This window comes from Heterodontus francisci, chromosome 20 (assembly GCF_036365525.1).
Source record: "Heterodontus francisci isolate sHetFra1 chromosome 20, sHetFra1.hap1, whole genome shotgun sequence".
NCBI lineage: Eukaryota > Metazoa > Chordata > Chondrichthyes > Heterodontiformes > Heterodontidae > Heterodontus > Heterodontus francisci.
In genome coordinates, this window is record NC_090390.1 from 45,592,752 (window position 1) to 45,619,341 (window position 26,590).

The window sequence follows — 26,590 nt, forward strand, 5'->3', positions numbered from 1 at the left end:
AATCTATCAACACCATAAACTAATTATTTCCAAATAGATGTTTGTACAGAAATAGAACAAGTACAAATCTTTGTTTCACCTTGTTAATTCCAATCAATTCCATGGTCCAGTTTTTGGATTATATGCAACCTTTTTCTTTCCAGTATAGACTTTGGATGATTTGGATACAGTTTCCATCTGGGCCAATAGATGCATCATTTGATAATGCTGCACTTTATTTAACATTTCTTCATAGTCATGGCCCAATTTCAATAGATCTCAAACTGAGATCCTCCCCCTTATGCACATCGTATTTTACCAGCAGCTCAGGCCCCCAGAATGCCGCCAAGTAAAACCTGGCAGCCTTCTTGCGGGCTGCAGGGGGAGCCCAACTGCCCCCACTGCACAACACCGCCCCCTCACTTAACCCACCCTTTGTCTCGCCGGGGCACAGCTGATTGTCGGTGACCAAGCCCTAAAAATCTATCTTGGTTCTGGGGCTGTCATCTCTCTTGCTTCTGTTGACTGGTTGCAGTCCCAGCAGTGGCCATCTCTCCCAGTGGCACTGCTGGGACTGAGAACTGTCAGCCCGCTGATTGGCCGGCAGCTTCATTAGGTGGGACCTCCTGCCTCAGAGAGTTGGAAGTCCCACCCAAGGCCAATTAAGGGTCTGGGGAGTATAAAATACTGGCGTGGCTCTGCCCAACATAACATTCCGACCTGAAACTCTCCTGACAGATGATCACCGACATCTGTGCCCTCATTGCTCAAGAGCTCGCTCCTCACAGCACTGGTTGCCATGTGCTGCCAGTTGACGTCAAAGTCACTGTGGCCTTGAACGTCTTCACTTTTAGCTCCTTCCAAGGATCAGCTACAGAACATAGTGGCATCTCACAAACGCTGCACACCATTGTATCTTGCTGGTTACTGATGTCCTCTTTGCCAAAGTTGGACTGTACCTTCATTTCACAAGAGACATGGCCTCGCATTGGGTTTCAGCACCATTGCTGGATTCCTCCAGGTGCAGGGCATCATCGATTGCACCCATGTGGCCATCAAGGCACCTAGCAACCACCCAATCAGATTCATTAACAGGAAGGGCTTCCACTCCCTCAACGTTCAACTGGCCTGTGACCACAATAGTTTCCTGCATGTCTGTTTCTTGATAGCTGCCATGCCTCCTTCATCGTCTGGCAAGCCAGGCTGCTAAAGTTCTTCACTCCAACTCCTGAAGTCTGTGGATGGATCTTAGGGGACAAGGAAAATCCATTGAAGACAAGGCTACCGACCCTCTACGGAAGCCCAGACAGAGGCACAGAGGTGATACAAACAATGCCACCTGCTCACAAGGACAACCATTGAGTTGGCCATCGAGCTTCTCAAGATGCACTTCCTGTGCCTGGACTGGTCAGGTGGGGTCCAACAATAACCTCCTACAAGGGTCTTGGTCATTGTGGTGGTTTGCTGCACCCTCCATTACATGGCCCTCCAGAGAGGTGAGGACCTTGAGGACAGTGAAGACCTGGAAACTGATAGCTTATTGTGCGGAGAGCAGGAGGTGGGAGAAGAGGAGGAAGAGCAGCTGGAGGAAGATGATGCTGAACAGGAGGTGCCCTGGCTGCATAAAGAGGTGGCTGGACATGGCGTGGGGCATGAAGGACTTATCAGGATGCCATGAATGTCAGGCATCACTTGATTCAGAAACTATTCAACTGAATCCCTCTGACTCAGGTTGAGGGGCATGGCATGGAAGGGAGTCTGAGAGACCTGTACTAACACATCCATGTAAGATGCAGCCTGAATCATTTAATTACTTATCACCAACGAAGAAAGCACATCTGCACATCTGCTATGCCCTCACCATGGAGGATCCCTTATCTCCTTCACCACCTCATACCACATTTCCTGACACGCCAGCAATAAAAGGTGTCCCAGACATGTGGCTTAAAATGTCATCATTTATATCGTGCAATGATAGGACAACAGCCTAGTAACCCACTGAGTACTCCGCACGATGAGGTGCCCTCTTCGATCAGCCACTCCTACGCGGTGCTCCCCTCATGGCCTCAGAGGAGGTCGAGGCAGCCTTCTTAGTCACCTTGGCTTGCGGCTGAGATACACGTAGCAGTCTTCCTCGTCATGGAGGTGCCGGTTGGGGCATCTCCAGAGGGCGCTGCGCCTGCAGTACTGCAGGGGCAGCCTCCATCATTCGACCCTGCAGCACAGATTGCCCCTTAGTCAGAGGGGTCAACGAGGTCGAGGATGATGAGGGCACCCCGCAACGGATAGCACCCTCATCCTCTTCTGTGACATCCTCAGCCCTTGCCAGGTGTTCCAGATGCTTGGAGGAGGGTACCAGCTGGTGTGCAACTGGCATCCCCTACAAAGATCTCTGCACCACCAGCGCCACTGTTGGCTTCACACTACACAGCATCTTATGCATCCTATAGACGTCAGAGTACAGTTCCTGCACGCACTCCGAGTGATGCCACATATAGCTCTCCAAGTGGTTGGCCACTCTTTTAATGGAGGAGCTCATGCGCTCATAGTCCTGAGTCATTGTGATGCATATGAGCTGGAAGGACTGCACCATCCTTTGACCAAGACCTCGCACTCTGCCATGTGGGGGCACATCTGCTGCTTCTGCTCAAGGTACAGTCTCCTTTCCAGTGACTCCTGAAGCCCTGCATCTGTGTCCAGCTGAGCAGTGCTGCGTCTGTCCTCCATCCTCTCAGGGAGACAGACCATAGTTGCCTCTGGCTCTGGCACCTCTTTCTGCCTACTATTGCCATGATCCTCACCCAGTGCCACACTGTCTACACACTCACAAGGACCCACCGAGGTGAGAGTATCTGCATTGGTGGACGGTGCGCTTATAAGGTGTATCGATGTTTCTTCATCTCCTTTTTGTTACTTTGGGCTGCAGAAGGAGAGGGAGAGGGTGCCCTGGGATGAACATCAGCACCTGTGGGAGACACAGGATGAGATCATGAGAGTGAGCCTATAGCAGCATGCACGCTGAGCCTCCTCAGCAGTGCTGAGCTACCCATGCTACCCTGTGTGTGACACACTATCCAATGGGGTGGACTGCACTGCACCTCCCTAATGGCCACTGTAATCACCAGCTCCACCATTAGCTCCCATCTCAGCAGGGCCAACTGCCTCCTCATCCACTATCCAGGCTATCTCTATCATTACCTCCTCCATTGCGTAATGGGGTGGAAAAATGGCACCCCTCCTCCATTATTTGCCCGTTTCTCCTGCAAGGACAAAAGAAAGTGAGATAAGGCACTGTTTTCCTCTGTGGCCAATGTCATCTGCCTCTGTCCATTAAATGCTGCATGTCTCCATGGTGACAAGTCCTCAGCAGCAGCAGCACTAAGGCTCTGAGCCATTCGGAGGGGTCAGTAAGTGCCCTGGGCACAAACCCCTCCCATGTTCAGTAGCAGCATGCATGCTGAGGCTCCTCAGGCGTTGTGTCTGCTGGAGAGTGAACGCCCAGAGGCCACTCCTGATGGTTGGGGGTTGCACTCACTTTGCCAGAGTGTATCAGGTCATTGAACCTCTTCCTACAGTTGATCCAGGTCCTCCTCACTGCTCTCCAGCCGCTCACTGTGGCTGCCACCTCCACCCGCGCCTCCTTGCTCTGGATGGCTGTCCTCCTCCAGCCACCCTCCAGGAACAGGACCTCCCTCCTCTGCCTCACAGCCTCAAGCATGACATCCAGCTCGGCATCCGAGAACCAAGGAGTAGCCCTGCATGCCAGGCCTCTGGCTTTCCGGAGACATCTGGTCCTGCTCCAGTGCTGTCCAAGGCTTTGACAAACTCTGCAGTTTTCTTCCTTCAGTCAAATGGCAGCCACAGTAATGTCTGCCATGGTGAGATTAAATCTGCAGTTCTTCTGACTCCCCCTGTTCCTGCCCCCACGGCCTCCACTGGAACGCAAACCCCTCTCCATATCAATTAAGGGGTCACCGTGAAAGTCGGGATGCAAATCTGTTTCCCCCCCAGGGGCGGGGTCAGGATCTGGAAACAATCACAACTTCCGTTTTCCACCCCTAATGTGAAAATACAGCTCGAGGTGTCTACTAGATCCCTGCCCTTTGTGGAAATCATTTTCTTTACATACCTGAGAATCACCTTCAGGAAAATGTTAACTATGAAACTTGAGCCTGGAATTTGCACAATCTGTTTGATTTTATTGTGCCAATCAAACAGGTGACAGAGGGGATTGTGGGGATAATCAGTAATGTTGTATCCCTCCTCACTTTGGCACTTGCCCTATTTTTCACAGTCCGGGAAAGGACTGCTCATGAGGCTGTAATTACAAAATGACATCAAACATCCCATTATCTGTCATTATGCCTCATTTACCTTGATTCATAATCAACCAGGTATAAAACTAGCATTCTTGGTTCTAGGTACTAACTTGAAGGCAAGTTTTTATTTATTATTTGTTCACAGGATATAGCTGATGCTGGCAAGGCCACAATCTGGCAAAGTGCTTTTCTTGATCCATTATAGTTGTTCTGATGATGATGTTCAGGAATTTGAGAATTTCAACCCAATGGTAATGAAGGAAATTAGATATATGTTTGAGTGAGTTTACAGTGTCTATGTTCTATATTTACAAGCACTGTTGATAACATATTACTGTTTAATTTTTCCTACATTTTTGCTGTTGCCACCTGCTTAACCATCTCTCTTCGGACAATTTGCTAACAGACTCCCATTGACCTCCTGCAGCCGTGTGTTTTTTTCTTTCATGAGGGTGGCTCGGTCTGAGCCCCAAAATTCTCTATGACCACTGCCAACAAAAGCTGCAGTTTTTGGAGGCACAGCTGGTCCTGATAATTTCTTCTCCTCCCCATCCCCAACACGGAGCATTTGGTATCCGTGCACGCCATTTAACTGGGAAAATGTCTAGAATGACTAGAGTTGATCACTCACCACTAACCACAAAATTCAGACCATTATTTATAACTATGGAACAAACTGGGAACGTAGCTCAATGCACCTCATTCTGTACATACGGGCAGTTGTCTAAGAAAATGTATTTAGCTAGCTTTTGTAGATGCTGTTATACAAAACAGCCCAAGAGAAACAGTCAGTTTGTCAAGTTCCCATGTTTTTATATCTCAATATTTAAACTGACATTTCACATTTGACTTTGGCGTAAAATGTCAATTCTTTCTCACCATGAAATTAAAATGCAGCTATCACCAGCATTTACTGGGCCATTTTAAGCCTAAAAACACAGGTAAGATTTCCTTTATATATTGTGAATAGTGTAAACACAATTATAACTTTTCTTCAAAATAACTAACATATATGCAGGGATGATTTCTTCTTGTGCATGATCCTTACATAGAAACATAGAAAATAGGAGCAGGAGTAGGGCATTCGGCCCTTCGGGCCTGCTCCGCCATTCAAAAAAGATCATGGCTGATCGTCTAATTCAGTACCCTGTTCCCTTTGGCATTAAGAAATATATCTATCTCCTTCTTGAATATAGTGATGGTTTCCTTTTGTATTATGTGTAATGAAATGTAAGATTTTTGCAGGTTTAAGTTTGATTGAGCATAGCTCACGGAGGAAACATTCCACCATAATGTGCCTATAGATTGGAAGAGATGATAATTTTACTGTGTTCATATATAAAACTGCAATTAAATTTCTCATAGGTATACTTATTGTAACTTTTCCAAACTGCATTGCTATGTTTCAGAAATACTTGAATTCTGAAAAAGCAATGCTGAGCAATGATATGTGCATTACTATTGAATCACATTTAACGAACAGTTGCATTTGGCTATCAGTGTTCGTAAAGAACTGATGGTCAATAGAAGTGAAATATTCTTCTTTTCGGAGAATCTCAGATTATAGACTAAATGGAAGGGTAATAATTTCAAATTACTATTGACTAATATTGGCACCATAGAAGAGACAACACTGAATTGCACTAGCAAAAATGATGAACAAGCAAAAAAATAGAGGAAGAGGGTTTTGTTTACCCCAGTCTTGTAATTGATGATCTAAACTTGCACAAGAGAGCTGATGAAATAAAGCAGATTTTTCCAGGATGTGTCTGCCTAGTTCAATGAAAGACAAATGGCTTTATTCTATTCATGGTCAGTCATTTGAAAGCTTAGAACATTAATTTGAGTAATACAATTTCTGGTACAGTTGTCCAGCTCAATGAAAGGGATTTATTCCCTCTGGTATTGTGGCTGAAAACATGATGCTGTAAAATCTTTGTGAATTGAAACAAAATTCAGTAAAGATATCCTATTCTACTCGTGGATATGTATTTCCTGGCTTAATGATCTCTAATGATGGAGTTATTTATGATTTTGTCCAATTACATGAAGTGATGTTGAACTTTCACAATTTAAAGGGACTAAAATTCTGTGACTGTATCTCTAGTGAGAGATCAGCGGATCCCCTAGGAGATGACACAGACCCGTTTATATTAGGTCTCTGCTATTTTCAGAAGTTACCTTATTGATTTGTAAGGGGCAGAACTTTAATCTGCTAGTGTTGTAATGGCAGCTGGTATGCTGAGTGAGTGGAATGATTAGCATTCTCCACAAGGGCAGCACAGTGGCACAGTGGTTAGCACTGCAGCCTCACAGCTCCAGGGACCCAGGTTCAATTCTGGGTACTGCCTGTGCGGAGTTTGCAAGTTCTCCCTGTGTCTGTGTGGGTTTTTGCCGGGTGCTCCAGTTCCCTCCCACATCCAAAGACTTACAGGTGATAGGTAAATTGGCCATTGTAAATTGCCCCTAGTGTAGGGGGGTGATAGGGAATATGGGATTACTGTAGGGTTAGTATAAATGGGTGGTTGTTGGCCAGCACAGACTTGGTGGGCTGAAGGGCCTGTTTCAGTGCTGTATCTCTAAATAAATAGAATTTTTTAAAAAAAATAATAAAAGGGCGCATATGGACCCCACCATTAATCAGTGCAGTACTCTTTATACCATGCAACTGATCTGTGTGAAATTTCTTCCCTTTTTAAGTTTTATTCATATACCCTATTTTAAATTTCCCAACAATTTCCTCAGGTTACACCTCAACAGGATATTCACACACCTCAGCCACCTGCTCTAAATGCAACAAATCGGCCCGAAAAGAGCAACCTCAAAAAAGACACAAGGCAAAACCAGTCTCCATCTTACAAAAGATTGGTACATTGAGATTAAGTAGCAAACAAGTCTGCACTTCCCACCATAGGAATGATAATAAAATATATGAGCCAGAAGCTTTGCACCAGGGAGCCAAATAACCAATTTCTCTCTGCACCATCCCAGTGATGTACAGTCATGTCTGGGAATACGACGACAATCTGTGGCATTAAGACTGAGCGATGATTAATGGGAGAGCTACCTGGAATGTGGGCTGTTTGATGGTCAAATGAACAGTGAGCTCCAAATAAGTGGACCGTCGGCAAATATCACAGCAAATAAGCAATGTGATATTGCTGAGGGTGGAGAAGATGTATAGGATAGAGATTGCTCATGTTTTACAAATCCACCAATTACTTTATGCCAACACACTAATAAGTCCATCAAATTGGTTCAGATCAGTGGTTGCTCAGTAAACAGATCAATTTGATTAGACAATGTTAGAATAATCACCAGTTGTCACTTTAAGTGTCCCAATATTCCAAGAGATTTTCGGTCTCCTTCACACTCATTCCTGTACTTTGTGATATGAATTATGAAAGGTCATTTCTGGTACAGTAGTCAGAGACAGCACAAAATTCTGGGACACCTTGGGTGTTTGAAGATAATAACTAACCTAGCACAAATCATTTCTATCTGACAAATATTCGAATGAAGACAGCTATTTTAATTAAATGTAATAAAAGTATTGAATTAAAGCATCATTTAGATTTGATACTAAGTAGTATTTCTAATGCTATCTTCTGCAGCAATAGTAATGTCATTCAAGAGCTCAGACAAGCATATGGTCTGCACATAAATCTGTATACTTTATCTCCTGAGGTAGTGAGCATGGGAGAGAGCACCTGTTTTGGTGCCTGAAGTATTTGGCTGGGAAACTGCTGTTGCTTGGCTCTTTAATCTTCCCTTCTCCATGGATGGACCTCATCATAATGGTGCTTACCTATGCAGTTTCCCAGAAAACAAGCTATCAGCCTCCAGGGCTGCAGAGGATAGCATTGATCTTCCAGAACCCACCCAGAAATTTACCAAAATTGGCATATGTCAAATGTGGCAGAATGTGATGGACAGGAAGAATGCACAGGCATACCTATAATTTATCTATGTCCACATTTATAATGTCAACTACCCGTGTAAACTTGTCACACTGTAATTACACACTCCCACCCAAGGTGACACTGCAGAACCTCAGTTTTGTGTATCCCAGACCTCTGTCTGTACCAAAAGCAAGTTATATTAGAATAAGAACACATTTTAAGAGTTAGAATAGAGAAAGAATTATATTGATATACACTGACCCTATGGACCCAGTGTCAGCTGTGACTCAGTGGGTAGCACTCTTGCCTCTAAATCACAAGGTTCTGGGTTCAAGTCCCCATTAGGACTTAAGCACAAAAATTAATGCTATTTTTCAGATGTGATGTTAAATAGAGGCCCCCACCTACTTGCTTGGGTGGATGTAAAAGATCCAATTGCACTATTTTGAAAAGAGCAAGGGAGTTATCCCCAGTGTCCTGCCCAATATTTATCCCTCAATCAACATTACAAAAACAGGTTATCTGATCATTATCATATTGCTGTTAGTGGGAGTTTGCTCTGCGGAAATGGCTGCCATCTTTCCTACATCACAACGCTGACTACACTTCAAAAGTACTTCATTGGCTGTAAAGAGCTTTGAAATGTCTGATGGTCATGAAAGTTGCTATATAAATGCAAGTTTTTCTTTCTTTTTTCTTTCAATTGCTTTTTATTTACCAATCAAGGGATGTGGAATCGCTGACAAAGCCAGCATTTATTGCCTGTACATAATTGCCCTTGAGAATGTGGTGCTGACCTACCTTCTTAAACCAGTGCAGTCTGGCTGGTGTAGGTGCACCCACTGTGCTGTTAGGGACAGAATTCCAGGATTTTGACACAGCACCAATGAAGGAATGGTGATATATTTCCAAGTCAGGATGGTATGTGACTTGAAGGGAAACTTGTAGGTAGTGGTGTTCCCATGTCCCTGCGGCCCTTGTCCTTCTAGGTGGTAGAGGTCACCAGTCATCAAAGAAGCAACTGAAGGTGGCTGAGCTTAGGACACTGTCCTGAAGAACTCCTGCAGCTTGTCCTGGAACGCAGATAAATCACCTCCAACAACCACAAACATCTTCCTTTGTGCTAGGTATGACTCCAGCCAGTGGAGAGTTTTCTCCCTGATTCCACTGACTTCAATTTTGCTAGGGCTCCTTGATGCCACACTCAGTCAAATGCTGCCTTGATGTTAAGGACAGTCACTCTCACTTCAGCTTGAGAATTCAGTTCTTTTGTCCTTGTTTGGAATGTAAAGCGATCAGAAGCTGAGTGGTCCTGGCAGAATCCAAACTGAGTATCGCTGAGCAGGTTATTATTGAGCAACTGCAGTTTAATAGCATCGCCCAAGACCCATTCCATCACTTTGTTGACGATTGAGAGTAGTCTGAAGAGCATTAATTGACAGATTGTATTTGTTCTGCTTTTTGTGGGCAGAACATACCTGGGTGATTTTTCACTTTGTTGGGTAGATGTAGGTGCTGGAGCTGTACTGGAACAGCTTGGCTAGAGGTGCGGCTAGTTCTGAAGCATAAGTCTTCAGCACTGCAGCCGGGATGTTGTTGGGGCTCTTAGCCTTTGCTGTATTCAGGGAACTCAGCCGTTTCTTAGTATCACGTGGAGTGAATCAAATAACATACAAGCATACAACATACGAACATACGAATTAGGAGCAGGAGTAGGCCATTCAACCCTTTGAAGCCTGCTCCACCATTTAATAAGATCATGGTTGATCTGATTGTGACCTCAACTCCACTTTCCCACCTACCCCCGATACCCTTTGACTCCGTTGCTAGTCAAGAATCTGTCTACCTCTGCCTTAAAAATATTCAACGACCCTGCCTCCACCGCTCTCCAGGGAAGAGAGTTCCAAAGACTCAAAGAACAAAGAACAGTACAGCACAGGAACAGACCATTCGGCCCTCCAAGTCTGCACCGATCTTGATGCCTGTCTAAACTAAAACCTTCTGCGCTTCTGGGGACCGTATCCCTCTATTCCCATCCTATTCATGTATTTGTCAAGATGCCTCTTAAATGTCGCTATTATACCTGCTTCCACCACCTCCCCTGGCAGCAAGTTCCAGGCACTCACCACCCTCTGTGTAAAGAACTTGCCTCGCACATCTACTTTAAACATTGCCCCTCGCACCTTAAACCTATGTGCCCTAGTAACTGACTCTTCCACCCTGGGAAAAAGCTTCTGACTATCCACTCTGTCCATGCCACTCATAACTTTGTAAACCTCTATCATGTCGCCCCTCCACCTCCGTCGTTCCAGTGAAAACAATCCAAGTTTATCCAACCTCTCCTCATAGCCAATGTCCTCCAGACCAGGCAACATCCTGGTAAACCTCTTCTGTACCCTCTCCAAAGCCTCCACATTCTTCCGGTAGTGTGGCGACCAGAATTGCACGCGATATTCTAAGTGTGGCCTAACTAAAGTTCTGTACAGCTGCAGCATGACTTGCCAATTTTTATACTCTATGCCGTATGCCTTCTTGACTACCTTATCCACCTGCGTTGCCACTTTCAGTGACCTGTGGACCTGTACGCCCAGATCTCTCTGCCTGTCAATACTCCTAAGGGTTCTGCCATTTACTGTATACTTCCCACTTGTATTAGATCTTCCAAAATACATTATCTCACATTTGTCCGGATTAAACTCCATCTGCCATTTCTCCGCCCAAGTCTCCAACCGATCTATATCCTGCTGTATCCTCTGACAATCCTCATCACTATCCGCAACTCCAACAACCTTTGTATCGTCCGCAAATTTACTAATCAGACCAGCTATATTTTCCTCCAAATCATTTATATATAATACAAACAGCAAACGTCCCATCACTGATCCCTGCGGAACACCACTAGTCACAGACCTCCATTCAGAAAAGCACCCTTCTACTGATACCCTCTGTCTTCTATGACCGAGCCAGTTCTGTATCCATCTTGCCAGCTCACCTCTGATCCCATGTGACTTCACCTTTTGTACCAGTCTGCCATGAGGAACCTTGTCAAAGGCTTTATTGAAGTCCATATAGACAACATCCACTGCCCTTCCTTCATCAATCATCTTCGTCACTTCCTCAAAAAACTCAATCAAGTTAGTGAGACACGACCTCCCCTTCACAAAACCATGCTGCCTCTCGCTAACAAGTCCACTTGTTTCCAAATGGGAGTAAATCTTGTCCCAAAGAATCCTCTCCAATAATTTCCCTACCACTGACGTAAGGCTCACCCGCCTATAATTTCCTGGATTATCCTTGCTACCCTTCTTAAATAAAGGAACAACACTGGCTATTCTCCAGTCCTCTGGGACATCACCTGTAGCCAATGAGGATACAAAGATTTCTGTCAAGGCCCCAGCAATTTCTTCCCTTGCCTCCCTCAGTATTCTGGGGTAGATCCCATCAGGCCCTGGGGACTTATCTACCTTAATGCTTTGCAAGATGCCCAACACCTCCTCCTTTTTGATAACGACATGACTCACAATGCTCTGAGAGAAAAAATTTCTCTTCATCTCCATCTTAAATCGGTGACCCCTTATTTTTAAACTGTGTCCCCTAGTTCTAGTTTCTCCCACAGGGGGAAACATCCTTTCAGCATCCACCTGTCAAGTCCCCTCAGGATCTTATATGTTTCAATAAGATCACCTCATTATTCTGAACTCCAATGGACACAGACCCAATCTGTCCAACCTTTCTTCAAAGGATAACCTCCCCACCCCAGGTATCAGTCGAGTGAACCTTTTCTGAACTGCCTCTAATGCATTTATATCCTTTCTTAAATATGTAGACCAAAACTGTACACAGTACTCCAGATGTGCTCTCACCAATGCCCTATACAACTGTAGCAAAACATCTCTACTTTTATATTTCACTCCCCTTGCAATAAACGACAACATTCCATTTGCCTTCCTAATCACTTGCTGTATCTGCATTCCAACCTTTTGTGATTCATGTACCAGCACACCCAGATCCCTCTGTTCCTCAGAGTTCTGCAATCTCTCTCCATTTAAATAGTATGCTGCTTTACTATTCTTCCTGCCAAAGTGGATAAGTTCACATTTTCCCACATTATACTCCATTTGCCAAAATTTTGTCCACTCACCTAACCTATCTATAACCCTTTGCAGACTCCTTGGGCTGGATTTTAAAGGGTTCCTGACACTGGGAACGGTGGCCGGGGGGGCATGAAGCTCACTCCGGATGAGGCCCGCCACCGACCCTGACGTTGTCAGGGCCCGGCCCAATTTCAGTGGAGGTGGAGAGGCCTCGTGGTGGACCGCCCCGCCACCCCCCCGCTCCCCAGCTGCTCGGCGAAGGGACCACGATTTCCATATGTCAATAAATTAACCTACCTGAATTAATGAAGGTCCTGTCATCTCCTTATTTGCCGCACTGATCTTCATTCTGGCAGCTGGCAATGTCACGTCTTCGAATCCCCGTCCAGGGAAACGAGGCGTGACTCCTGTGGGGAGAGGTGAGGAGATACTTTTCTCAGTGCGGGAGCGGGGGGGAGTGGGGTCAAACACTTCAGATTGGTTGGGTGGGGTGATGCGAAGTGGTAAAGGACAAAAGTTCTGAACTTTGGTGGGGAAAGGTCATATATTCATGGTAGGTATTCTGGGGGGGAGGCGAAGGGCAGTAATGATATGTAATGACATTGGGGGGTGGGAGAGGGCATGGAAAGATTTTTTCATTCATTTTTATTACCTTCCCATTCAAAGAACAAAGAACAAAGAACAGTACAGCTCAGGAACAGGCCATTCGGCCCTCTAAGCCTGCGCCAATCTTGATGCCTGCCTAAACTAAAACCTTCTGCACTTCCGGGGTCCGTATCCCTCTAGTCCCATCCTATTCAAGTATTTGTCAAGATGCCTCTTAAACGTCGCTATGGTACCTGCTTCCACCACCTCCCCCAGCAACAAGTTCCAGGCACTCACCACCCTCTGAGTAAAGAACTTGCCTCGCACATCCCCTCTAAACTTTGCCCCTCGCACCTTAAACCTATGTCCCCTAGTAACTGACTCTTCCACCCTGGGAAAAAGCTTCTGACTATCCACTCTGTCCATGCCGCTTATAACTTTGTAAACCTCTATCATGTCGCCCCTCCACCTCCGTCGTTCCAGTGAAAACAATCCGAGTTTATCCAACCTCTCCTCATAGCTAATGCCCTCCAGACCAGGCAACATCCTGGTAAACCTCTTCTGTACCCTCTCCAAAGCCTCCACATCCTTCTGGTAGTGTGGCGACCAGAATTGCACACAATATTCTAAGTGTGGCCTAACTAAAGTTCTGTACAGCTGCAGCATGACTTGCCAATTTTTATACTCTATGCTCCGACCGATGAAGGCAAACATGCCGTATTCACTGTGTCTTTAAAAATTTAAATGGTCATTTAGGGCTGTAAGCCCTTTAAAAATGGCACCAGCGCCTGCGCATTGGCACCAGACGCTGTTGCCGAGGACGGCTCGCGGCAGCTCCGCGACGTACGCCCAGTATCTGTGGGCCACCATGTTTCTCGCCCGCCGCCTATTTCGGCGGTGGGCTTTCAAAATGCAACCCCCTATGTCCTCTTCACAACTTACTTTCCTACCTATCTTTGGGTCATCAGCAAATTTAGCAACCACACATTCGCTCCCTTCATCCAAGATATTGATATAAATCATAAAAAGTTGAGGTCCCAGCACTGATCTCTGTGGCACTCCACTTGTCATGTCTTGCCAACCCGAAAATGACCCATTTATACCTATCTCTGTTTCCTGTTAGCTAACCAATCCTCTATCCATGCTAATATGTGTACTGCCAACACCATGAGCTCTTATTTTGCTTAGTGAGCTTTGATGTGGCACCTTGTCAAATGCCTTCTGGAAATCTAAGTATAGCACATCCACATGTTCCCCTTTATCCATGTTCTTTGTTATCTTCCTCAAAGAATTCCAATAAATTGGTCAAACATGACTTCCCTTTCAAAAACCATGTTGACTCTGCCTGATTACTTTGAGATTTTCTAAGTGCCCACAATAACTTACTTAATAATAGATTCCAGCATTTCTCCTATGACAGATGGCCTGTAGTTTCCTGCTTTCTGTCTCCCTTCTTTCTTGAATAGAGGAATCATATTTACTATTTTCCAATCTGATGGGACCTTTCCAGAATCTTGGGAATTTTGGAAAATTAAAACCAATGCATCTACTATCTCAGCAGCCACTTTTTTTTTAAGAAACTTGGATGAAGTCCATCAGGACCTGGGGAATTGTCAGCTTTTAGTTCTGATAATTTTTTCAGTACCCTTTCCCTGGTGATTATAATTGTATTAAGTTCCTCCCTCTCTCTCATCTCCTGATTCACAATTATTTCTGCGATGTTATTTGTATCCTCTACAGTGAAGACAGAAGCAAAATATCTGTTCAATTCATCCACCATCCCCTTATTTTCCATTTCTAATTCCCCAGACACCCTTTACTTACTCTTTTCCTTTTTAAATACCTGCAGAAACTCTTACTATCTGTTTTTATATTTCTAGCTAGCTTTCTCTCATACTCTAATTTCTCCCTCCTTATTAACCTTTCAGTCATTCTTTACTGTTCTTTATATTTTGCCTAATCTTCTGACCTGCCACTCAACATTGCGGAATTATGTGCTTTTTCTTTCAATTTGATGCTATCTTTAACTTCCTTAGTTAGCCACGGATGAAGCTTCGCTTAGAGTCTTCCTTTCTCACTGGAATGTATCTATGTTGAGTATTCTGAAATATCTCCTCAAATGTCTGCCACTGCATCTCTCCTGACCTATCCCTTAACCTACTTTGTCAGTTTACTTTAGCCAGCTCTGCCTTCATAATTGCCCTTATTTAAGTTTAAAACACTAGTCTTAGATTTGCCCTTCTCTCCCTCAAACTGAATGTGAAATTCGATCATATTATGATCACTGCTACCTAGACACACCTTCAATATGAGGTGATTAATTAATCCTGTCTCATTGCACAGTATCAGATCTAGTATAGCCTGCTCTCTGGTTGGCTCTAGAACGTGCTGCTCCAAGAAACTGTCCCAAAAACACTCTATGAACTCATGATCCAGGCTACCTTTGCCAATCTGATTCGTCCAATCGATATGTAGATTAAAATCACTCATGATTATCGTCATGTCTTTCTCACAAGCCCCCATTATTTCACCCTGTATACCTCGTCCGACAGTGTGGTTACTGTTAGGGGGCCTACAAACCACTCCCACAAGTGACTTCTTACCTTTACTATTTCTCATCTCTACCCAAACTGATTCTACATCTTAATCTCCAGAACTATGGTCATCTCTATTGTTTAATTAACAGAGCTGCCCCTTCACCTTTTCCTAGCTTCCCGTTCTTCCTAAATGTCATGTACCCTTGAATATTCAGATCCCAGTCTTAGTTATCTTGCAGTCACGTCTCTGCAATGTCTATCAGATTATATGTATTTATTACTATTTGCGCTGTCAATTCATTTGCTTTGTTATGAATGCTAAATTGGCTCAAGGCTGGCAACTGTGACAGTGAGAATCTTAGGAGGAGTGCAAACACTTCAGCTTTGCCTTTTGCACTCATGTGCTGGTCTCCACCATCATGGAAGATAGGGTTATTCCTGGAGCCTCCTCTTCCTTTTAGTTATTTAATTGTCCATCACCATTCTCCACTGGATGTGGCAGAACTGCAGAGCTTTGATCTGATCTGTTGATTGTGAAATTGCTTAGCTGTCTATAACATGCTGCTTCTACCTTTTAGCATGCATGTAGTCCTGTGTTGTAGCTTCACCAGGTTGGGACCTCAGTTATATGGTGCTGCTTCTGGCATGCTCTTCTGCACTCCTCACTGAACCAGGGTTGATCCCCTGGCTTGATGGTAATGGTAGAGCGAGGGATATACCAGGCCATGACATTACAGATTCTTTTGGAATACAATTCTGTTGCTGCTGATGGCCCACAGTGCCTTATGAATGCCCAATTTTGAGCTGCTAGATCTGTTCTGAATCTATCTCATTTAGCACAGTTGTAATGCCACACAACACAATGGAGGTTTTCCTCAGTGTGAAGAAAGGACTTTGTCTCCATAAGGACTATGCTATCACTCCTACCAAAACTATCATTTTGGTCCTTTAACCCCACTTCACCTGAAGACTACACTTGACATTGCATATGAGGAGTCAAGATCATGGGATATAAGCTAGTATTATAAGTAGATAATAGATCATTAAAAACAAAATAGGATTATTTTCTAATTTTATTATATAAACAAGATCATGAAGTTCTCAAGTGTATAATTATTGAGGTGGTCAATCCAAAAAGAATGATATAGTACATAATAGAATTACTGTTAAGTTGGGCTTGATAACTCCAGCTAATTGCTAAATTGAAAAATGAGTTATGATATTTATAAAATTCTGATTTTAAAATTACATTTGTTTTGTATTTAAACATTGTAGAAAACTCAGATGGTCCTTGTTTGCAGAATACAATTACACCAGCACATGACTTTCGAAATTTTGATTACCAGGGTTAAAGACCCAATGTATCTGATAACTGAAAGTGATTTGAGCTAGGGAAAGAACGTTATATTTTAATCATTCAGATGTTTGATTGCCATTCTAAGAAAATGCCACATCACATGCACAGAGGGACAGTTTACAAATTTGTGTTCTTCATGTATAAATAACAGCATATTACAAGCTGTCTATGAATTTGTGAAATGAAATCTGTGGCTGGTCCAGGCTAGAGGGAAGTACAGTAGTTAATAGCTGCTTGTAATGGAAAAGCTGTGTTTTTATCCCTTTGATGTAGAGGCTTTGCAATTATTTATGCATCTGAGGTCCTTGGCAATCTAGTAGCAGCATGTGGCAGAATTCTTTGATAGTCTAATGTTTTAAGTTCGAGGAAATGGGAAATGCAATCTTTATTAATTATTTTGGCATTTAGCCTATTTTAACTACTATACTTCATAAAACATTTCAATTACTATTTTGTTTATTGTAGAGTATCTATACATTATTCAAAAATACCATGTATGGATGTACAAATGCAACACCTGTAACACCTTATACAGCAGCATTTCTAATGGAAACTTCCTGCGGTTGATTTTAATCCCAGACACACATCACGCGGGTGGCATGCTACTCAGCCCAACCAATATCCTTGGTGTGAGGACTGAACCTGTTAATCAGCACTCACAGGCAACTCATAGGACGAAATTCAGAGAATCCTCCATGGAACCAAACATGAGATTTTATCTACAGTGGCAAAGAGCAATTGTGGGGATGGGTGGGGTATAGATAGGCTGGCAGCAGGAAGGCACATGCAACACCCTTGTAGATGCTGCAGAGAAAGTGTTAGCGAATGGGAACACAGCAGGATAGAGCGTTAAGTTCTTTTAATTAAAAAACATATGAATCAAGCTTTGAAAGCAAACATAAGGCCTCTAATTATCACCTGATTGTTAAGAACATGTGAATCTTTTAATTACGGACCCCTGTGATCCATAAATGGACAGAGATGACAGACTGAGAGACAAAGATACATTATAGTTGCAAAGCACCAGACTTCCGAAGAGATCACTAAGAAGATTATAAACCAATACTGTCAGACCCTCATGCTCCCGCCCCCATGCCCTCCTACTCCCATTTTTCATGACAGATAAAAACCAACCCCAATGAGCCAAACCCTACATTTCACTCTCCCAGGTCTGCTCAACTTTGTGTTGCCCATGCAAGATCAAAGGATTTCATTTTCTCCTGCCAATTCTAAAATTCTAATGCTAACAATCAGTGCAGCTCAAAACCATTGCCCCTACCTTGTAGCCCTGTACTGCTGAACACTAGGGGGTCTATAAAAATCCACAAGTCTTGCTCTACAACTGTAACCATATTTTCCCAAACATGACATAAATACCCCTGTTGTTATAAAATAGTATAGCTGCCAAATGATTGGAATGTATTTGTAAGTGCAAAAATACGTGCATACACTGTTTCTAAATGCCTATTCTTTTGTTTTTATGCAAATTATTGAAGTGCAGTGGTGCAGAGTGAAACATTTTCACACTTTGATTTCAGCAACAATCACTTCTGGATAAGGCCCACATAAGGAAAAGTATTTCAACGTTTTTATGCCATTATCTTCTAAATATGCTATTTTATCAAACATGATTTGTTCCATTAAGTAATGCTTTTGGTGAAGCTGCAGTCTCTCCTTAGTTATTAAATGTGCTTCAATTTACTGGTGTATCTCTGCACTGGTATTGCCTAATCCAAAAATCTAATCATTATTCCCTGTAAATGCCTGCTGCTGCAGCAGCATGTAATTGGATTACATACAACGTTAAGGGAAGACAGGAGAATGGAGCCACACCAACTTCCAGTGAGGTTGGTGAGTCGAATTAGAAAAAGCAGGGAAAGCAACCAATTCTACCCGTTTAACATTTCAAGAGAATCACAGAATCATAGAAAATTTAAGGCACAGAAAGAAGCCACTTGGCCCATCATGTCTGTGCCGGCCAAAAAACGATACACTTATTCTAATCCCACCTTCCAGCATTTGCTCCGTAGCCCTGCAGGAGACGGCACTTGAGGTGCCTATCCAGACTCCATTTGAATGAGTTGAGGGTCTCTGCCTCAACTACCCTTTCAGGCAGTGAGTTCCATACCATCACCACCCTCTGGGTGAAAAAGTTTTTCACATCTCCCCTCTAATTTTTCTACCAATCACTTTAAAGCGATGCCCCCTCATCACTGACCTCTCTGCTAAGGTGATAGAGCCTTCACCTCCACTCTATCCAGGCCCCTCAAAATTTTGTACATTTCCCCTGCATTTATGTCCAAATTGTTAATATATACCACAAAAAGCAGGGGACCCAGTACTGAGCCCTGCGGAACGCCACTGGAAACAGCCTTCCAGTCGCTAAAACAGCCATCAACAATTACCCTTTGTTTCCTGCCACTGAGCCAATTTTGTATCCATTTCCCTGAATCCCACAGGATTTTTTTTACCCAGTCTATCATGTGGGACCTTATAAAATTAATATTCTTGCATTTTTTTAAATGAGATTCCACCTTTTATTTAGCAGTACAAGTTTGTCACTTTAATGTTCAATTAAGCTGTGGGTAAGTTGTTTAGGTTTTCATGGCAAGAGCAGTAAGGTTGAGTAAGACGATTTATGGTTTACACCATGTGAATTTCTCTGAAAAGAGCAATTGTTTTCTTGAAAGAGTTCTTAGAAGAACTGTTAGGACACGACGTTTCGGGCAGCATACTCTGCCTGTCTTCTGGAGAAGACTGGATCTATGGAAGAGGTGGGTTTATACATGTGGAGGATGGCAGTCTGGGCGATTCCTAACAGTTCTTCTAAGAACTCTTCTTCCAACAAAATAACTGCTCTTTTCAGAGCAATTCATATGGTATAAACCATAAATCATCTTACTCAACCTTAAGCTGTGTGAGTTGAGTGTGCTCTTCATCTGGCAATGATGAGCATGTGTGTGAGTTTATACTGAATCTAGGCCTTGTTTTGCTGCATGTGAACTCCAGGACACTAACCCAAATGATGTTTTTTTGATGTTTGTATTAATATGTAGAGTCATTTTTGAGCTTTAATAATGTCATTTCCAATTCTTTCTTCCCTAGCCCAAATTATAATCTTTATTTTTCTCACTAGTTGTGCATAATTTCTTTACTTCCTGATGGAAAGTTTATTTTAACTTGGGTCCTCTCTTTTGATTATAAGATGATGAGAAACTGCTAATTAAAAGGCAAGGTTTTTAAAACTTTACATTATTTATTTATATAAAGCAATTATTAACATATGAATGTTTAATAATAATAGGTGATCAGGCCTAGTAAGCTAAACCCTTCTTGATAGGCCTCTAGCAGCAAAATTGTACTTCCATTTCAAAATCCTACCTCCACCATCCCTGTAACCACTTGTCATTTCTAACAAGGTGTCTGGACAGTTTGAAACTTTATCTGGAAAATATTGGTTAACTTTAAACATTCTATTACTCCACAATTGATTGGTTTTTAAGCTAGCTATAAGGAAAACTGGAAAACTTCTGGAGTTTATCCATATTCAATAGACCAACCCGGCCCTTGTTCTCCCTTCACAGAGCACTCTTGTCAAACTACATTGTCAAAGACTCCCCCCTCCAACCCCACACCATTTCACAGAGATTCTCTACTTATTCATGATGTTCCAGCTGATGCTTGGCACTGGGATGTTCATGGGTAAATATTTAGGTATGTAAAAATAAAAGTTCTGCCAGACTTTCCTCCTTATTCCCAACTTCTTCAATTTAAACTTGTATCTCAGGTACTTGGGTCCTTTGCCATCATGGCCAATTTTTCCACGCCAACTTCTCAAAATTCCTTTGCAATTGAAAGCTCCATTAAAAAGTATCCTCCATTTTTCCCATAACTTGTCTCCTGATACCCAGTAAAGAAAAAAATAAATACTGAGCTAGTGATCTTGTTTCCAACAGATTTTGTTACATTTATGTGACTAGTGGGGGGAAAAGTGACTTATATTATGATAACTATAATCTCAGGACACTGTCAATAGGGTCTGCATTAGAGGTGTACTAATTACATTACAGTTTTGGTGATGATCGACAAAAGATACAGTTGCAGTGTCAAATGGAAATGATTAAATGGATCAAAAGCTTACTGGCAAGAACTAATTACATTTCTTAAAGTTTAAATTACCATTAACCATTTGCATTCTGACTTTTTAGTTTTCAAGCTTTAAGTATATAATGTCTGAAAGAAAATTAATCATATATTTAGAAAGTTGAAAGTTAGAATTAAAGAAGTGTATTGAACCACATAACATTTATTTAAAAAAACACAACCTACAGAAATAGCTTTGTGAGAAAATTTAAACTTGAACTGTGAAAGCAGAGATGAAATGATTTATTGGATGATAGAAATTACCTCACACCCAGTTATCTGTTATTAGACATTATTGCCTGGAAATTACAGTTAGCAATATTAGCATACAAATACTTAACCAGTCTGCTATTTTAGTGGAGGCATTAACTCACTTAACAATCAACAGGCTAATGTCTGTATTAAAATATCAGACACAGGAATATCATAAGAATGTACTAAGCATTCATTTGCTGAAATCCCAAATCTTTCCAAGGCTTATATTTCACAGTTAGTTTTTTTTTTATTACGTTGTCAGCTGTTGCCAAGCAACGTGCCAAAGTGCACACAGAGCATTGTTAGTAAGGTCATGCGACTCTTCAAAATTTACTACAATCCTTTATGGTATAATTTCTAAAGACTACGACATCACATATTTCACAGATGGATTTCTGGAGGTTGTTTATTTCAGGAAATCAAAAGGTTAGGAACTGATTATCATAAAACTGTGAATCATATAGTGTATGTTGTTATGGAGTTAATGCTACTGCAATCCTCAGATAGTTAAATTAGGTCCAAGGGTCTACTGCAGCAAGTCTCAATGTTCCCATTGTCGAAAACAATCTTTATATCTAACTTTCTGACCAAACATGTATTTACCAGCAATATCTGCTAAGTTAAGAAATTGATACGTACCAGTCTACGAATCTCTCTTTCACAGTCTTTCTTTATCCTGGAGATTTCCTCTTGGTGCAGATGGTACACACTTCTCATCTCTGCAGCCTTCATCTTGTCAGCATGAATAGCTTGACTTAAAGCTTCTTCCACATGTTTCTTAGCTCCCTTCAAATCAGAGATCTCTTGTTGCAGTTTGATTTTCTCAATCTCAAACACCTTCTTGGCCTCTTCTTTAGCTTCAGTATAAAGCATTGTTTTAACTTTGTCAGCCGCTCCATCACGCAAGGCATTAACAAGGGCCTGAAGTCTCTGATTCTCATTATCTTTAATTTTGATGATTCGAAGAAGCTCAGCTTCATGTTGCCTTAACAGAGTCTCTCGCACAGTCTGCAGTTCCTTCATTTTTTCTTCGTGTAGCTTGGCTTTGAGTTCGGTCATCAGCACAATATGCTTGTGCTGTTCTTGCTCTCTGATCAGCTTTCCTTCGTGATTTTTTTCTCGTTCCAACTTGCCAACCTGAAGAACACAACACAATAAACCCCCATGTATTTTTAGATTGATTCATCATATTTTCAAGTAACAGTCACTTTACTTCATAAAGATCTAGCTGGTGTTTCTATTTTCTTGCAGTATCCACTACATGTAGAAGGAACACAAGACAAACTAAATACTACATGGAAATGCTTCATAAACACGTTAATGATTTCACAATGCATATTATAATGAAGGCATTTTCCTTCAATTTGTTTTTTTAAAAAATATGGCCATTTAAGTACATGACTCAACATTTTCCATTTAACAATAATATTTATGTAAAAATTCTCTTGGAATCTTGAGTGGTCCTAGGTAAGAGTATAAGATATGGAATGATACCATTAGGCCCACTATTTTTCCAAGTATGGAATCTACCCAATTTTTTAATTTCTAACAAAATAAAGCTTTGTAAAGGTGACATTGTCCCCCAACTTTCTTAATGTCACCTTTACAAAGCTCCCAGATAACAATATAATATCATTCAAAAACACAATACTTTGTTTGCTGGAAATCTGAAATCAAAACAGAAAATGCTGGAAATTTTCAGCAGGTTCAGCAACATCAGTGGAGCGAAACAGAGTTAATGCTTCAGGTCAATTACCTTTCATCAGAAGTTCTGATGAAGGATTATTGATCTGAAACGTCGGGCTGCATTTTAAAAGCCTGCTGCCAAAATAATGGTGTAGTGAGGGCAATGAGGCAATGAGGTATCTGGGACCTCAGTGAATGGCAAGAACAACTGATTCAGAGTGGCAACTCGTGGCATATCTCTTAATTCCCTGAACTTGTTGGCCGATTTGTACATTAATAATGGCATGAGTCATTAACAAGCTGTAATTTTTCCAGCAAGATCCAGCACATGATTTCTTTAAACTACTGGAACTGTAACATTCCACACAGTATTTGAACTTCACCTTTTGACTTCCTTTATAATCTTCAATCCTACTGTTAACCAACTATTTCTAAAAGGTCTTTTTTTATATAAAAAGCATTGTGTTTGAAGTTCATTTCACACAACCACTACTGTGCGAGATGGTAGGAGACGTTTCATCTCTCGTCTTCCTTGATGCTTTAAATTTCATACTCATGCTCACTAGTTCTATAGTTAGGGGGTAACTGTAGCATGAGAAATGGATGACATTGGATAGGTATTTACATCTCACCTCATTTGCCGCCACTGCAGTCCACAGTCCAGGCATTCGCCTGTCCCATTATCAGCTTGCACTTCCAGAAAGTAACAGTGCAAAATATTTCCATTGACTTAAATAAGCCACCAGTTGATCCATTAGTTTACATCATATCATATCGAAATGTCTCAAAGATATAGTCAGGAAACCATGTTTGTGATACTTTCAAACTCAATGGAATCATTCAGAAGACTGTACTTTGAAAGAATGGGTCTGAACGAATGATTATATAGGTGCAGGTCCAAGATGGAGAAAGAAATAGAAGGATATGTTGATACGGTGAGATGAAGTAAGGTAGGAGCAGGCTTGTGTGCAGCATAAACACAGGTGAGGTGAGAGTGACTGCCCTTGACATACAGGTGGCATTTGTCAAAGTGTGACATCAAAGAGCACGAGCAAAATTGAAGTCAATGGGAATCAAGGGGAAAACTGTTCACTGGTTGGAGTCATACCTAGCACAGAGGAAGATGGTTCTGGTTGTTGGAGGCCAATCATTTCAACTCCAGGACACTGCTGCAGGAGTTCCTTAGGGTTGTGTCCTAGGCCCAACCACCTTCAGCTGCTTTATCAATGACCTGCCCTCCATCATATGGTTGGAAGTAGGTATGTTCACTGCTGATTACAGAGTGTTTGGTGCCATTCACAATTCCTCAGATACTGAATCATTCCATGCTCGCATGCAGCAAGACCGAGACAACATTCTGGCTTAGGATGATAAATGGCAAGTAAAATTCACGCCACACAAATGTCAGGCAACGACTATCTCAAACAAATAAGAGAGAACCTAATCAACTCCCTGTTACAAACTCCATGAGACCGTTAACGTTAAAATATGGGATATGAGATCAATTTAAAGAATTACATGACAAGATTTCACATTTATTTAGAGATACAGCACTGAAACAGGCCCTTCAGCCCACCGAGTCTGTGCCGACCATCAACCACCCATTTATACTAATCCTACACTAATCCCATATTCCTACCACATCCCCACCTGTCCCTATATTTCCCTACCACCTACCTATACTAGGGGCAATTTATAATGGCCAATTTACCTATCAACCTGCAAGTCTTTGGCATGTGGGAGGAAGCCGGAGCACCCGGAGGAAACCCACGCAGACACAGGGAGAACTTGCAAACTCCACACAGGCAGTACCCAGAATTGAACCCAGGTCACTGGAGCTGTGAGGCTGCGGTGCTAACCACTGTGCCACCCTGTGCCACCATGTTAAGACATTTATTATAACAAATGGACAGAAAGAAATCCCCATTAACTAAATAGTACTTTGCAAGTAGCTGATACCCCAATTACAAAGGAAGGTATTTTCTTTACTTCTTAAAATACTTGAAAACCTGACACTACACTTATACGTTACACAGTACTCTTTGTTGGTGAAATCTTTGTGGTTAAACATCCCAAACCCCTCCCAGTTACAAAGGGTTGGTTCTCTCAGACCTTTTCAAAATCAAAGCAATAAAATAAAAACAAAATACTGGAAATGCTGGAAATCTGAAATAAAAACAGAAAGTGCTGGAAATACTCAGCAGGTCTGGCAACATCTGTGGAGAGAGAGACACAGTTAATGTTTCAGGTCTGCGATTAAAATATTTCCAGCACCTTCTGCTCTTTTCAAAGTCAATGTCCTCTTGGCTCACTTCTCTGAGCACTTTCAACCTGGACATCTGTGAATAAGGTGATTCCTGATGATCCTGTTGGGTTTTTACTTCTCCGCAAACCCCAACTTTCAAAACAGGTTCATGTTTTCGCAGCCTTTCGCTGTATCAGGCTTCTGAAAGCAGGTGTTCCCACTCTCTTTCCTGTCAAGGTTGCCACCACTGATTGTCTTCCTTACAGCTTACTTTGAGGCTACCACCTCTTCTATACACCTGTCTGCCTTCAGAAAATCTGTTAAATTTATCTGGAATCAAACGTCAATAGCTTAGTGTCCTTTTCCAATATGCAAAGTCCAGAAGTCTGGATTCACAGAGCCGCCTGGGCCTTCCATTGTTTCCAGGTGTTAACAACTGCCCTAGACATTTGCTTCCTTAGAATCTCTGACTCCTTGTTTACAATCCAAAAGTCTAGGAGGGTGAAACCCATTGTTCTTCAGGTGTTATACCCCTACAGGCTCTGTTATTCAAAAAAAAAGTCTCTGATCTGTGCTCTCTGCTGTTTTTGTAATCAAGATTTTCGTCGTCCTTAAGCAGGATGTGAGGTCACCTGACTTCTCAGATTTCATCTTAAACTTTTAAAAATCACAGTTTTAAAACATAATCATGTTACAAAGTCCAGTGTTTATAACATTCCTTGACATTCAATAACATTACCATTACTGAATCCCCCACGAATAACTTCTTAGGTTTTACCATTGACCAGACACTTAACTGGACCAGCCATATAAATGCTGTGGCTACAAGAGCACGTCAGAGGCTGGGGATTCTGCGTTGAGTAACTCACCTCCTGACTCTCCAAAGCCTGTCCACTATCTACAAGGCACAAGTCAGGAGTGTTATGGAATATTCTCCACTTGCCTGGATGAATGCAGCTCCAACAACACTCAAAAAGCTCGACACCATCCAAGACAAAGCAGCTTGCTTGATCGGCACCCCATCCATCACCTTAAACATTCACTCCCTCCACCGTGGCTGCAGTATTTATCATCTACAAGATGCACTGCAGCAACTTGCCAAGGCTTCTTCGACGGCACCTTATAAACCCACGACCTCTGACACCTAGAAGAACAAGGGCAGCAGACACATGGGAACACCACCACCTGCAAGCTCCCCCCAAGCCTTGGAAATATATCACCGTTCCTTCACTGTCACTGGGTCAAAATCATGGCAGTCCCGCCTTACCAGCACCGTTGGTGTACCTACACCACAGAGACTGCAGTGACTCAAGAAGGCAGCTCACTACCACCTTCTCAAGGGTAATTAGGGATGGACAATAAATGCTGGTCAGTGACACATCCCATGACTGAATAAAAAAATGTGGCACCAAATGGCCTGTTTCTGTGCTGCATATTCTGTGTAATTCTATGCAGTATATATATAATGTCTTCATGTCATGTCTGTGT

General features: G+C 42.4%; 1 protein-coding gene across 17 annotated transcripts in view; it reads right to left on the reverse strand.

Moving 5' to 3' along the window:
• The window catches only part of jakmip3 (Janus kinase and microtubule interacting protein 3), a 471,349-nt gene that overhangs the window by 295,616 nt on the left and 149,143 nt on the right, over positions 1-26,590 (reverse strand). For 16 of the 17 annotated variants that reach the window (XM_068052708.1, XM_068052695.1, XM_068052694.1 and 13 more), the window contains one exon: positions 21,811-22,308. In XM_068052708.1, coding sequence (XP_067908809.1) covers positions 21,811-22,308 — 498 coding nt within the window. Of the gene's footprint in view, positions 1-21,810; positions 22,309-22,822; positions 22,882-26,590 lie in introns of those variants that run through there. The other variant, XM_068052709.1, reaches the window with a different exon arrangement.